The sequence below is a fragment of the Ceratosolen solmsi genome, unplaced genomic scaffold (genome assembly GCF_000503995.2).
Source record: "Ceratosolen solmsi marchali unplaced genomic scaffold, CerSol_1.0 scaffold33, whole genome shotgun sequence".
Taxonomy (NCBI): Eukaryota; Metazoa; Arthropoda; class Insecta; order Hymenoptera; family Agaonidae; genus Ceratosolen; species Ceratosolen solmsi.
In genome coordinates this window covers 198,962-215,189 of record NW_011948438.1, presented here as the reverse complement: position 1 = coordinate 215,189, position 16,228 = coordinate 198,962, and the positions used below count along the sequence as shown (strand labels likewise).

Genomic DNA, 16,228 nt, shown 5'->3' with positions numbered 1-16,228 from the left:
GAGAGAGAGAAAAGAGAGAGAGAGAGAGAGAGAGAAAGAGAGAAATTACACATCTTGCAGCTGTTGTATATGTCATTATTTGAACGTACGGCTAATATTTGCAGACACGAATTAATATGTAAAATGCGCTGATTCGACGATACAAACACAGTTTGTCCTTAACCGTTGCATTATTAAAGACGTCGAGACAATTATTATTACATTTAATTGAAAGGCGTGTAAAATATATCTCTTGCTTATTGGTAGCCCAGAGTCAACGATTCCCGCAAACTTAATTAATATAAAATTTGCATATAACATTGTTATTCGCGGTGCAAGTGTCGCGAGGCACCTCTCTTGGTATCGCGTAATCCTTACATGCGTAATAAAAATCATTCGACGACTGCTGGCATAATCAAAACATCTACACGCATCTGATACAGAAGCGATATGATACAAACGTAGATTATCCACATATGGAAAATGCATCCTAAGAAAATCCTTCCGAAGATATAAACTTTTAAAGTGCTATCTAAATACTATGTACAATTCGCATAGTCGATTCATTTGCAAAGTGATATGTGAGGCCGTTCTTGTCCACCACCCCTCCCCCTCCCCCTTCCCCGCCCCCGTCCCCTCCCCCGTCCCCCTATCCTCCTATCACCATCCCCCTCCCGACACCTTTTGAGAAATAATTTGAGAAATAAAAAGAGAAAAAAACAATAGCAAAAAACAATCATCGTGCGAGTCACATGGCAGTTCAGTAGTTCACGTATCATATAAAATTAAGTGTTAATGTGGGTGAATCAAAAACACGTTCGACATAATACGTACGATTGACGAAATTAACGAAATTGACATTATGCACATGTAAAGTAACGTGTTGCGCGAGACATTTTCACTTCAACTTCATCTTCATCTTCATCTTCATCTTAATCTTCTTTTTTTCTTTATCTTTTTTTGCTTGTTTGTTCCTTTATCCATTTTTCTTTTACCCCCCTTTTGTAAACAATAAAGTCCGACGGACTTAAATCTCATCGTGATTGTGACCTTCAACCGAGCCGATTCCCCATTAAAACTCGAACGAAGTAACTGCCGTCCGACATTTGTCGAGCATATCGTCATGCTTCACTGTCACGAAGACTGTAATTCGTCACCGGGTCGAAGTATCTCTGGTGCGTCTCGTTTAGCGCGAAAACGTAACCCCAGAGCTTCATGGCCAAATTGCACTCTTGCTGGATCTCCTCGACCTCCTCGAAGTCCAAATCGTTGCGCCAGTGGAACGGAGCGGCCTTGGAATTGCGAAAGGTGCTCGATAGGCCGCCGATGTCAGTCTTTGTGTGAGTATCCAAGAAGCGCTGCACGTTCTCGTGAAAGTGAAGACCGTAGAACTCGAAGAGTTTCTCCGTGTGACTGTAGGGATCCACCGACAGGTCTTCGTAGCGAATAACTCTGAAATTGTGACATTAAAATTTTTAATTACGATCGTGTTTAATGTACGACGTAAGCCAATAATTCGCATCGAAATATAATACTCCGTATCCCAGATTTTGGGCAGACGATAAAGAATGGACGAACGTTAGGTATAAGATCATTATAATAATCGTTCGATAATATTACAATAATAATTAACAATAGCAATTGACTTTCTTTGTTTTTGTTTTTTTTTTTTTTTTTTTTTTTTTTTTTTTTTTTTTTTTTGGCTTTAAGCATACCTAAATGTGTTGGGATATAATTTTGAGAATCTAGCTGCGGTATTATAATCTGAAACCATGTCGGAGCACAATGCCGTTGGATCAAAGCAGTCTGGCTCGCTAGGACACCAATCGCGGTGCTTTCGAGATTGCAAAACTCCTCGTGGATCCCTGATCAATAATACAATCTTAACACCTAGCCTTGAAAGGAAAATGAAAAACTTTTAGACGACTGTTGTTTACTGTTGTTGTTGTTGTTGTTGTTGTTGTTGTTGTTGTTATTATGCATATATAATTAATAGTGGCTTCGGTAGCTTAATTTGATATTCAAATTCAGAGAAACTCGCGATGACGATTAAGACGAATGTTCGAGAAGCGATCAAAGTTGAAATAATAACGTCAATTTTACGTACTCATTTTGTTCCAAAAACTTTTCCATAGGTTGCAATCTCAATCGTACAATCTTCATTGACTGGAATGGAAATAATTTACAAAACTTTGTAACAAATCGATTATCCCAGCATATTCTCTTATGTAGTTGACACTGCTTCCATAGATATGTGTTGTGATTAAATACCCAAGGATGGGAGTTTCTTCCAAAACTCAGATATCGTTCTAAAACAAAGTGGACGTTAGTGCATCGATTAGACGAATGTCAATGAGACGGCATATCGTAATAAATACATTTTATGTTTTTGCTTTGTAATTATAGTAGCAATACCTTAAGAACGAATAGTTTTTCTATAAATAACAATATTACAGTGCATTCATATTTTTCGGCATTTTTATTATTTTTCTTTTTAAGCTTCGCGCAACTCTATCTCTCGCAAAGTTTTATATTTCATTGTTTTTTCCAAATATTTCCGACTGGATTCCAATGACGACTATTCGCGATTAAAATTTTTATTACTTTCCACTTTATTCCCACTGCCCTCAACACTCAACATTAGATGATTTAATATGATAAATGCATGCCATAAATATCGTATACAATACCTAAGCTCGAGTAGTCACATTTAAACATTGAATCCAAATTTTCTAAGGCTTCGTCGGATAGCGGCGGATCCCTTATTTGAATTATTCCAAAATGTAAAAGTGGCTCGTAGTGATAAAAATTAGCTGGATGAGAATTCAATATGTCACCGAGAAATGTACTACCGCTACGCCAAGTAGTCAATATTACGCTTCGTAATGGATTTCCTTGTTTTTCTATCACCAAATCGTCCAGTTTACTATACAGAGAAATGTGCGCTATTGTTAATATGATTTTTCAGGACAATCTCAAAATCAAAGGATTTAGCATGTTTTGGAAAATTATTTTTGAAGACTTTAGAAGAAAAACCTACGCTAACCACATTTATTTCCGACATTTCTCGATCGACTCTCATTTATCCACGTTTCATTATTCATTTACAATTATAATATGCGCAGAAAATGTTTTATCGTATTATAAAATATTTCAATACCATATTTTGCTTTTAATCGTACACAATGTACTTGTACGTCGGCTGATTCTCATAAAACGCGAATACCATCAACATTTGCTCTCGAGCTTTATTTCTCTGAAAAATGATAATTCACCCACGTTATACTAAATTATTTTCATTACGCTAAATAAGAGAATTATATCACATTTATAAATACGAATGCTTATTAATTGGACATTTTCATGAAAATTGAACGTTTTCACGTACCGACACAGTATTAAAAACAAAAGAAAAAAACGATTCCACGCGTAATCAACAATTTGTTACAATCACCAATTCATCGATCGAAAGCCACTCTACAACGTCACTATTTTTTTTTTTTTTTTTTTTTTTTTTTTTTTTTTTTAATTCCAAACTGATATTGGCGAACACTCGTGTATCTCTAATCAACAATAATTGAACGTCGATGTATAAGTAATACATTGTAGCTGCATATCATTTAAAAATTATAATTTTGCAACATAAAATTCCCTAAGCGTATTATAAAGATAATTGATAGGAATTTAGAGTTTTTTAGCACTTTAAAGTATTTCAAAAACCAAAGTATGTTTAAAACTTGAAAGTTTCATTAGCATTTAACAATGATATATATATATATATATATATATGTTACAATTGTTTACCGTTAACAATCATAAAGCATTCGTCTATACGAGTATTTTGTATTTAACATAAAATTTTTATATGTAACGATCCAACCGATTTTAATGAACAGTCGAGTTAATGAGTAATTTTTCACAATAAACTTACAATTTCATTCGATTGCATTAGAGAGCTCTTAGTAAAATAATATCTTTATCTTATTTCACATTAATAACGCATAGTCGCTAACGGGGAAACGCTATGTTATTATTATTTATTATAATAATTTCAATAGTCGTCCTTTAACTGCGCCTTCTCATTAGCCGCGTCCCTGAGCATTTTTCATCGTTTTTATGAATACTTGGCGCGAAACGACATCGTCTATAGCAGGAAAATAGTCACATTACAACGATTAGCCATTCTTCCAAATAATAGTGTCGTATTGGATACAAAGGGAATGCAGTTGTCGTGTATCAAAGGATCGCTAAAATTACGAAAGTTGCCCAATTTTAACTTCCCTGCTTTTAGCATCCCTGTCATTAAAAGTCTAATTGCTCGTGAATGTGCGGGAGCACGTGCGCTCAGCCAAATATCCTAAGCTTAAACATCGGAGGATGATGGGTAAGAAATTTGACGCTTTAAAGTACTCGGTGGGCAGAAAAAAAAAGACAAAGAAAGAAAGTTATGACTGTAGCTCACTTAGCATAAACATCGTACTTTCCATTGGGATACACGTAGTCCTCCATTTCCTTTTGGATGATGCGCCTCTGTTGCTCGACAACGTCCGCGATCTCCACAAGCGCGACGCTCTCCATGGCGTAAGTGCCCCTGATGTAACTCTACAAAAGGCATCGTTATGTGTGGAGGCGAGGATCGATAAAGTTTGCACATACGCCTCGAATGTAAAGTCACACTTTTTCTCTCTCTCTCTCTCTCTCTCTCTCTCTCTCTCAATCTTATACACACACAAACACAAACACAGATATTCAGCCATTTATGCGTTAAGAGAATGGCAGTGATTTATTTGGCTGGAAGATCGGAATATTCTACATGGACATGCGAATGAAAGAGACCAAAGGAGAAACAAACGAGAAACGTGATATACTTGGAATTTGGGGGGGGGGGGGGAACGTCGTACGTTAATCATCAATGCAAGTTGTTTCTGACCCTCTTGTTCGCTGTTTTAATTCTCAGCGATTCCCATTTTAATTTTTTACAAGTCAATTAGGGTTGAATTGTTGTGCGCGAAATGTTGTCCATTTTATCGAAATATAAACTATCGATACTCATGAAATAATTTTATGACATTTTTTAATTACTATTTAAGAAAAATCCAAGATTCTACCTTCTTTTATTTTTTATTTTTTTTTTTAAATATCTTCTTATGCGTTGCAATTATTGCATAATTAATTAAAAAATATTTTCTCGGATAAATTAATATTGACAGTACAACTTTCAAAATTGAATAATAAATGACGACAATTGACACGCGTATTAGCTTTCTTAGAAATAATTCATAAATCTTAGCTATCGAGAATAGAAAGGATCGTAAATTATTTATTATTCACGCTTACACTAGTAAATGTCTAGTATTATTTAATTTAAACTTTAATATTAATCATTGTTATTAAAATACAAATTGTTGAAAGCAACGCTTTTCTTTTTATTACTAATATGTCAAGCTATAATTTTCTATATGAATTATTAGTATATTATAAAAAGGCAAAAACTCAATAAAGCAAATTGCAATTTTCATCGCGAATAAATGTATTATAGTTTACTTTATCGGACGAAAAGAAAGTCGTATTTACTATCTTTGTCCACTTGTATCATTCAAATGAGTAATTGTATTACTTAAAAAGGTTAATCCTGACATTTACATTGAATTATTTCACTACAATGAGTAGTTATTTTGTTCGATAGAAATTATTCTTATATAAAAACAGCATATTCCACTTTAATCAGATTTCAGATCTCGCAGAAATAATAATAAAAAAGGTTATTTCGTAAATTCATTTATGTGAAAATAAATAAAATCTATAAATTTACTATAAATAAGTTATATTTCAAAAAAAAAAAAAAAGAAAAAAAATTCTTTCCTTCAAAACAATAAAGCAAGAAAGAATTTTCCTGCAAAAGTATATAAAATTCTTTTAGATAAGTTATTACTAACATTAATTTACTTCAAATATTCCATTTAAAGCTAATGGATTGTTCTTTGAGTTGAAGTTAATTTATACTTCATTTAAAAGAGATTTCAACTTTAGGTTTTATAAATTTACATTAATCAACAGTGAAACTGTGTAAGTAAATTGTAAGCTCTGTAACGACAAATTCAATTTATCTACCGACAAATTCAATCTATCTATAAAGTTTCAATGGTCGAACTTTAAATCGTTTAATTATACTACGAGTTGATATATTTTCTAAATTTGTATCGTGTATTCTTCACACAAACTTTTATAATTACATTTAAAATAAATTCAACAAATTAACATAACAAAGATAAGATACGCAACACTGTCTAAGAATAATAAAAATTATTATATAATAAAAATTCTGAAGATTTGATGCCAGTACTAGCGAGTTATAAATCTTGATTTTCACGTTAACTTAAATTCATCCTTTTACTAAGCTCAACACAAAGCTTTTGTAGCAAAATTTAAAAAATTATCTTCATTTTATACATTTCAATATTAAAATATTCTTAATACTCGTTTACAAAATACAATATGTATTTTAAAAAAGAATAAATTTTCTTTTTAACTTGGCAATTTTATTAAAATATTGACAATGCACTTAAAATTTTCGATTGTTGACATGAATCAAGGTATACTGTATACATAGAAATAACGAAATTCACGTAATATAACCGCGAAAAAGTTGTCATTTAAAAATATTCAAAAAAAGCTAACCTTTTACACACATATTTTTATAACTGCTGTTCATACATGCACGAGAATAATAATAATTTGTCATTTTGAAAATCTGACATCATGCATTAAATAGAATTGAATACGTTTTGTTTAAAGTAAATTTAATTATCAATTTATATTCAACAATTTTTTAAGTAAATCAATAGATTTACCTTTGCCTTACGTTTTGTTTTGTTAAAACTTTGTTTTAAAATGAAAATTTATCCAACAAAAGTCACTAATTAAATTTTTGTTGAAAGATACAAATCTTTACCTTTCATGATTATCGAATAGAAGTTAATTTTTTTTTTTTTTTTCATATTATAATTATTATTCAAAAAAATTTTGTAGTGTTAAAAACTATAAGTCAAATACATTGATATTAAACTTAATAAATTTTATTAAATGATACATATTCATTCTTAAATACGTCTTCTCTGTATGATACATGAATATTATTTTGTAAAATTTTGTTTTATGTTTAAGTTTTTCATAAATGAGTTATAAATTTGACGCAACGCTTAATTGGAAATCGGAAAATTTAAACAAAGAAAAAATAATATTACAATATAATTTGTAGTAGAACAAACCTTTCATCTCTTATATACATTTTCTTCTACAAATGCATGAAAATTAGTGCACAACAATAATCTTCGATATTATCTATTTAATTTATAGAGTCATATTATTCAATGAAATTTGTTATTACCAAAAGATTAATAAGCGTGTCATGCTGTTACGCATTTTACCAATTAAAAATACCTTACATCCTCCACCAGTTATATATTAAAAACTCCGACATCATGCTTCCTTATTGTAATTGAAGGATATCCTGATATTTTAGAAGTATGTAAATTAATGATAAACTCGTTAGAAGAGAATACTTAACAAAATTTTCTTCTCTTTTTTTTTTTTTTTTTTTTTTTTTTTTTTTTTTTTTTTTTAAATAAATTTCAAAGCAAAAGTATTCTCTTAAACAAAATGTCTTAAACAATCAATTTCTTGTGCCAATTGGGAACTATAAAATCACCGATTGATGTATGCCAAATAATAAAAAATATACGACAGTTAGATTAGTTTGATATTGAGAAAAAATTGAATAATTAATTTTATATCTCACAATGATAATTTTTTTCTTTGAATTACTCATTTATTTTCAGCAAGGATTGTTGATTAATTTTATCTTTAATGTATCGGAATAAAAAATATTATGTTCTATACAATGTAATAAAAAAATGTTTAACGTAATAATAAACTTCTAATTAAAAAGCACACTTTAATATAAAACTACTCTAATGTATGTAAAAAATATACGTACATATTTTTGAATAAAAAGTCATATATATTTTTACGTAACTCTTGAAATGAAATATTTATCGACAATACTATTTACTATCAGTGGTACTTTCACGAGATTGTAATATCTACAAGATTTATATTTGTGGCGTTAAACAGTTTGTATTGGTTATATAATTGCAGCTTTCTTTCTTTCTTAAAAAAAAAAAAAAAAAATTATTAAAACGATATTTAAATAATTATTTAATGAATTATTAAAGTACCAATGATAATAATAAAAGTTATAATAATAGCTAGTTATTTCGTTATGTATTAAGTAAAATTTTGTTCAAATTAATATACGCAATCCAAAAATATTGTAATATATCGTAGCAAGCAATTTTTAATGTATAACGAAGCAAATAACAAAAAAAAAAAAAAAAAAAAAACCCTTAATCCTAACGTTCAAACCACACAAGCAAGTACTTTTAAGATAATACTGATATTTGGAATTATACTGTAAACCCATAATATTGCAATCGTCAAACGTTCTCATTTAAAACTTTTATTTTCATTTTCAAACTCATGCAATATTACCAATATATATATATAGTTATCAATTATTTTTCTAGCGATTATAAATTTTTAATTAAATCGCATACAATTTCATTAAAGCATACTACTACAAGATAATTTTATGCAAACCGTAACTTCACACTGCATGCTCATGACTTACCCAAAAAGGATCGTCATATTTTGTTGTTGGTACTGTAAACAACTCTTGATATTTCATTCGTGACCTTAATTCCGCATCCTAGTTGAATAACAAATAAAAAAAAACTCTTGTTGATTAAAAGAACGCATCTTTTTATCTATTAAATATACTTCATCTAGGATGATTTACTGTTTTATATTCAATAATACAAATATTAAAGATATAAATCATCTCGAGCTTATGATAGCTAAATGACTATATGCGATTAGCAAGAATAAGACTAAAATATATCTTATTTCTCATCAATTATAAAGCAAATATAAAATTGTATATTTAATATTATAGGTTAAGAATTTAAGTATTCGCTAGCTATCCGACGTATGTTATTCATTTACAAAAAATGGTAAGATTTTATTAATTACAGTAACTAGAAAACTATTTTTCCTAAAAATGATATAATCGAACGTTATTAAAGTATTACAAACTTCATGGTATCCTGAAAAATAAATAAAATATAAAAAAAAAAAAAATGATTTTTATAATTATACTGCATATCTTCCAATATTTCTAATATTTCAAAAAACTCAATATATGGATTCTTATTCATATATAATATGTATGAATATATGCACATTACAGATATGCTGCCATCAGCTTATTACTGTTCCAATACTTTAAAAATATTATTAAAACATGTAATGTTTATATTATACATTCAGTTAAAAAAAGAAACGAAAGATTTTAACATTAATAGGTTGTAAGAAAAGAATCCTACGGCACAATTATGAATGTCAACAAAATCAGGTTAATGCTAATAACGATACTTCAAAATTACGAAAAATACATAAAAACTAAGAATCATACTTAAAAATTAACGATAATACTTTCAAAAATAAGACAATTTTATCACAAAGGTGAAAAGTTCTTATCGCAGTAATCATATATAAATTAAAGGCAATAAAATAGTTGATTATGTAAATGAGAGTACTCTGAAGAAGTACAATATGGTTAGAACGAAAAATAATAATTTTAGATAATTTATTCAAAATGAGTATCAATATTAAGAAATCATTGAAATTTAACTTTGCTGAAATACTGAAATTTACATAGTCGACTGCACAAAACATATCAACAAATAAATAAATAAAAAAATACTGCAGCAATCAATGATTGAAAAAATTGGAAAATTGAACGATCCTTTCATTTTTATAATCTGAAAAAGAACCAATTGAAAAAAAAAAAACATTCATTTTCAATTTCAATACTCAATTTTTTCTTGCAAATTATATGTATCAACGTAAAAGTTAAATATTTAAAATTATATAAATCCCAGCAAGTGTTATATTAAGCGCAATTGCAAATAATTATTAATGTTATATATATAAATATAATTATATATATTATATATAATTTAATATATTAATGTTATTATATAAAATTATATAATATATAATAAATATAAAAAATACTATTAAACGAAAAATAATACTTAAAAAATAAGAAAATTTTATTAGAACACACTAGACGTTGATAATGAAATTTTAAAATCGTAATGCAAAATTAATGGTAGAAATGTAATCAATGATATGTCAAAATGGGTATTTATGAATGCTCTCGATATTTCATGAGAATGAATATGGATAGTGTATTAAAAAAAAAAATGAAGTCCCTAATAATATAAGAATAAATTTCAAAATATGTATCAAAAGTCGAAATAAATTCTCAAATCCCACATAAAGGAAAATAATTCTTACCTCATTCAAACAACATTAGAATTAGGCGCAAAGATAAAATTTGTATATAGAAAGTGTGGCGGCAACCTTATTGTTTACCCATAATGTAATACGACATGGCAAAAATGTAATGAGAAAGAAAATGCAAACGCCATATTGAAAAAGTATGTAATATCAAATGTGTAATGTGAATTAATACGTGAAAAGTGATAGTAATTAGAATATACATGAAATTATGAATATTATTCATAAATTGTATTCATTACTTGCACGATACACTGAGCTCATATTAATAATAAAATTCAATCGAATTGCATAAATAAAAAGATATTTTCGCGTCAGAAATATTATATAGAATTTATTACATTAAAGTTTTAATGAATATAAAGTACGAATCAATAATAAATACCATATTTATAATAGACTTTTCAAATCGTTTGAATATATAGAATATCCATTTAAATTTACACCTCCAACATGATTGAAAGAAACGTTTGTTAAATTTATATAACTTAAAACGGAGAAATATTGATATATATATATATATATATATATATGTATATACTAACGATTTCTATGATTGTTATGATAATTCTTGAATATCAAATAAATATACAAAGCAAGTTCAGAAAAACACAATAGATCGGAAGTTGCAAACAATAGCTGCAGTTTTTGTCTACGGATATCAAACATTTAAATTATTCGTTCTCGTTCGAGAGGAAATATGAAATCAAATTTGACTTGTTAAAACGAATTATTATTGATAAAATACAAACAATTGATTATAATGAATTTTTTCTTTTAATTTATTCTGAACTCTTGTTACATTTAAAGCTTTGTATATTATATTATACAAGATAATTGTTTGAACTTACCGGAATAAAGATATTAGATACTCGAAAACTACGATCGATTATATGATCTGATAAAAAAAAAAAAAAAAAAAAAAAAAAAAAAAAAACAATAATAACAACAACAACAACAACAAAGTTAAATAGATCAAGGTGCTATTGTAATAAAACAATAAATGAACGTACGATCATTTTTTTTTCAATCAAATTATTAAAAATAATAACATTTATTAAGAAAGTTTTGTAAAAATTAATGTAAAAATTCCAACGGTCCTTATTTTTAAAAAAATACCACATCTGAAATTAATCTAGTATGAAATTAAAATCCATTAGATTCATTTCTAAATTGATAAATTGTTTACGTTTTAATGTATCGTATAACGTGTAAAAATAAAAATTGTATTAAATTACAGAAAGGTGCAAGCTAAGAAATTTGACTATTTTATGAAAGCGTTGATAAATAAGTTACTTATTTGTGATTTGATCAAGAAATAATATTTTCGAAGCAATCATGAATAGGATATAAATAGGCGTAGGATTGATAAAAATGCGTCGACGTAGGTACCCAGCACGGTTTAGCCAAATTGTTAGGATTGACCGAGTTGTGTGTCATATTAGGTTGGGAATGTAGAGAGGCGATAGCAATGGACCATTTAATTGGGAATTGCATCAAAGCATGAAGTCGTTTGGCAGAAGCTGCGGATCGTTAAAGATTGTCGTGAATTTTCAGATAAATACAGAGGCGCACATGAAATTTAACATAGTGAATTATTAAAATTGTTAATTATGCTATGCGATCCATTACACTGGTCGGTAATTTCTTGCAAATATAATACTGAATTAAATTACTCGGTAATGCTAATAAAATTATAAATCTAATTAAATTTTACTTGCTTAAATATGTCTTTATAAAATGACTGATGTAAATAAGGGATATTGAGATTTCTTTCACATACACACCTTTTAGTAAAATAGATAACACACGACTTTTTATACGTTTATTGTCAAAGTCACGTAATTAAGAGATATTTTTTATTTATGTTTGTTATCGCAAAACAAGTTAAATACTCAAGCGTGATTATTAAAAATGCTAATTGATTTATTGAGTAATAAATTTGAATTTTTGATAATAGCGTAAATATTAATTTTTTCAAATTAAAAATTTCTTTGAACAGAAGTTAAATTACTTCTATTTACGAGTTGCTCTCAATTTTAGAATTTACATTTCAATCGATCGATTAAGATTTATTTATTGAATTTATTCCGTGCTAAGATCAATATTGTTCAGTTATTATAAATTATGAAAAGTATAAGTTAGTAAGCTATTAAAAAAAAAAAAAAAAAAAAAAAAAAAAAAAAAAAATCCAATTTAATTTCATAAAAAAGATAAAATGCTACGGAGATTAAACTGATATGTAAAGATAAATTGTGTATATAGAAATTGTACTTGAATATCTATTTATGTTCTTATTTTAGATAAATTTCATACGAGTTCTTCCATAAAATTAAGGATCATAATATATAAACTATAATAATTATAATAATTAGTAGTACGATTTTAAACTCGTTTAAATTAAGTATGCGTACGTGGTGAATTTTAGTAATTATTGTTTTACATACGGTTCTTCTTTTTTTTTTTTTAAACAAAAATATTTTATTCTTACGTTTCGTAACTCATACCGTCGATGTATTTTTAAATATTTTTAACTACATTCTTTTTTACTTTTCAATTAATTACATATCAACAAAAAGTACCGATTCAACTGAATTTTTTAATAAAGATAATATCTAAAACAATATGTCCACAATCTTTATCATCTCAATTGTAACTCAGTTATCATTTATTGCATATATTAACGAATAAAATTTATAGCTATAAATTTATAATGTAAATTTTTTCGATTGTATATTTATAAATCTTGCAATCAAAATGTTAAATATAAAAAGTTTCATATTGATTAGTAATATTATTAAATATCAACAACAACAAAAAAATGTTTTTCTGAAAAAGGAATTATTAAAATATTATCTTTTACCAAAAAATACAATATATTAAGATTAGCATGGAAAGATAAGTTGCGTTTCTATTAATAAATATCATAGTTTTGTGTGCGTGTATTTATTTATTTATTTATTTATTCGTAATACCGTTTTATTATGAAACGTTACGATTGATATACGTTATCTCTACGATAAAATGAAAATTACATTTAGAATAATAATTATAATGTCTGTTATCGTAAAAATTTTACAAATTTTTGCCATTTAAGTCTGCCTATAATAAATACGTATATCCATGCAAATACTGAAACAGGATCAGCGACGAATAGCGAAATTTTAATTGGCATTATTAACTCGACGAAAAGACAAAAGCTTGTTTATAAAAGGAAGAAAAGGAAAAATTGTTTATAAAAGGATCGTGGTTAGGTGTAATTTTATTTGCGAGTCGTGAGCCTTTAATACGCAATTAATCGTTAAAAGTGACAGTATGTGTTATGTGATGTCTTTTAGGGAGGAATCTAATCGCGACTAGCGCAATTCGTTCCCCGTGCAACGAACACTGGGGAAGAGCAATTTTTCACTTCTGGTAAGCCAGGCGTGTGTGCTTACAGTATACTGACCGAAAGAATTGGCTGAAGACGATGCTCTAGGTAATTGCTGTAACGCTGATTCAGCGCCAAAAAGAATATGCAGATAGTGGCCAGGAAGATGAGAAAGTAGAAACTTAGTTTCCTTGACATTTTTGAACCTGAAGAAGGAACATTTTCTTTTCATTTACATTATCGGAAATTTGCATTGTTTTCTTATATGCAAATACCATGGAAATTAAGTAATGAAATTAATGCAATAAAATGACGACTCAATTATTTTTATTCATATATCAGGGAAAATATTGGATTTCATATAAATTCAAAATTTATATTGTTTATATTATTCTAATGAATAAGGTTATTTCAATAGTGCTCGATACATATATTTTATACATAATTACTAAAATAACAACATAGATATAAATTATTATTTACATTATCCTCTACTTAAGTAATGAGCTATTAATAATATTATTACTCAATGAAATTGATAAAGTTTTTAACTGAATAGATGAATATGCTGTTGGGCTAAATTACATATAAATAGATATAAATAGTTAATAAAATTAAAGGAAATTTAAATTAGTAATAAGAACATTTTTTTTTTTTTTTATAACGTAAAGTTATATTTTAATTTAATATATGAAAATTAAGGGTACTTACAGTCCAGTCAAATTAAGAAATTCACATTTACTGGATGAGGTAATGAATTAATCATCTACATTCATAAAATTTAAAACGTTAATTCAAAATAATTAACTAAAGCATGGTAATTAGTTAAAACTGTATACGTAAGTTTTTCTTACTTTATATATTTTTGTATGCACTACGAGTACTCATTTATATATTCTTTGCGTTCAATTTTCACTTGGAATACTAATACTTCACAGCCACAATTCAAAATATTAGCTTATAAATCATTTAAAAATTAAGGTCCTCTTGACAATTCTATAATCTCAAAGCTCTCATACAAATGTTCTTGTTTAGGTCCACTCGATTGAAATTAATTATGCAATGGCCTACTATAATGTATGCATCAATATATATATTTGGAGTTCTTTTCTCTAATCATTGTTATTTCTTACATCACTGTTTATAAAACAGTTCTTTTCAAACAATAAGATTTACTACTGGAGTGTGCAACGTACATTTTTTATTATATTCTACAACATAAAAAAAGGAGATAGGCACTCAATGAAGGTATAAATATGATTGAGGTTTAAAAATTTTAATTAAATTTATCATAACCTGTTAATTGCATAGGATACAAGGTAAATAGTCAACTACGAGTAGCATTAATATTTTTATTTATTAGCTATATGTGACATTGTACAATTTATTAAATAAATTATGGCATTAAACGAACGGAAGTCAAATATAAATCATACGTCTAACGATGCTTTAGATAAAAATATACTTAAAATTATAGATAACATATAAATTTATTAGCTGTAAAATTGATGAAGCTAAAGTTAATGAGAATTTAATGCACCGGTTGACTTTAAGTAACACGAAACAACGAACATCAGGACAACGTTATTAATATAAGCCTCAATAAAATTAGAAACGAATAAAAAGCCAAATAAATAGTTTTTTAATGGATAGAATATGACTAGAAAATTGAGGAGGACAGATAAGAACAACTTGATAAGGAGAACATATTAAATAATAAAATCTTCTTATATAAAATAGGCGAGTGGCATAGAAATTAATATTCTAGAAATTGTATTTTATACACTAAATTGTCCCTAATTAGTTAATAACACAGGCCATTACGATATCACTAATGAAGAAAGTGCATGGCACTAACAATAATGCAAGCATACAGTTTCAAGCATAAAACTTTAAATACAATAATAAAAGAAAAGGATAAAATGACGTATGAGATAATCGAGTGACAAGCTGTTTAAAGATTAAGCACTATCTTCACGTAAAATTGCGTACTCGTCGTGATATCAGTAATCCGACGATTCCAAAATAAGGAGACACAACAATCAACAAGGCGAGAGCCGCCGATTGTACGTGGTCAGTGTGGGATAAGACGGGAGAAGAATGTGCATTAGTCGCGTGCGACGAGCGATAATTGCGTAAAACTTTAAAGGCACGATGTACAGTACGACGAGGCGACGAGACGCAAACAAACAAAAGTAACGCTGCGTAAGGTATAACACATAAAAGAGCGCACGAACCTTACAAGTTTGAGGTTAAGCCTGAGCGACCGCAGATGGCAAACGGTAGCAGAAGCAGAAGCAGCGGCAGCGGCGACGACGGCACATGTATCCATTATCGCTGGGAGTCCGCATAGCTTTGTGAGCTCACGCGTGCGAATGTTTCTCGTGGCCGCAGTCACGCTTCGTTCGCTCCTTCCTTACTTCTCTCTCTCTCTCTCTCTCTCTCTCTCTCTCT

At 28.2% G+C, this 16,228-nt stretch overlaps 1 protein-coding gene across 10 annotated transcripts in view; it reads right to left on the bottom strand.

Moving 5' to 3' along the window:
* Window positions 1–1,043: 1,043 nt before the first annotated feature.
* LOC105365309 (carbohydrate sulfotransferase 4) overlaps window positions 1,044–16,228 on the bottom strand; it is a 21,154-nt gene continuing 5,969 nt past the window's right edge. The window contains exons 1-10 of one of the 10 annotated variants that reach the window (XM_011503438.1): window positions 16,012–16,078; window positions 14,629–14,985; window positions 14,486–14,540; window positions 13,853–13,980; window positions 8,669–8,746; window positions 4,442–4,581; window positions 2,670–2,905; window positions 2,087–2,288; window positions 1,695–1,874; window positions 1,044–1,431 (exon numbers count right to left, since the gene is read on the bottom strand). In XM_011503438.1, coding sequence (XP_011501740.1) covers window positions 1,101–1,431; window positions 1,695–1,874; window positions 2,087–2,288; window positions 2,670–2,905; window positions 4,442–4,581; window positions 8,669–8,746; window positions 13,853–13,972 — 1,287 coding nt within the window. In that variant the 5' untranslated portion in view covers window positions 13,973–13,980; window positions 14,486–14,540; window positions 14,629–14,985; window positions 16,012–16,078 and the 3' untranslated portion in view covers window positions 1,044–1,100. Of the gene's footprint in view, window positions 1,432–1,694; window positions 1,875–2,086; window positions 2,289–2,669; window positions 2,906–4,441; window positions 4,582–8,668; window positions 8,747–13,841; window positions 13,981–14,485; window positions 14,541–14,628; window positions 14,986–16,011; window positions 16,206–16,228 lie in introns of those variants that run through there. The other 9 variants (XM_011503439.1, XM_011503443.1, XM_011503440.1 and 6 more) reach the window with 9 other exon arrangements.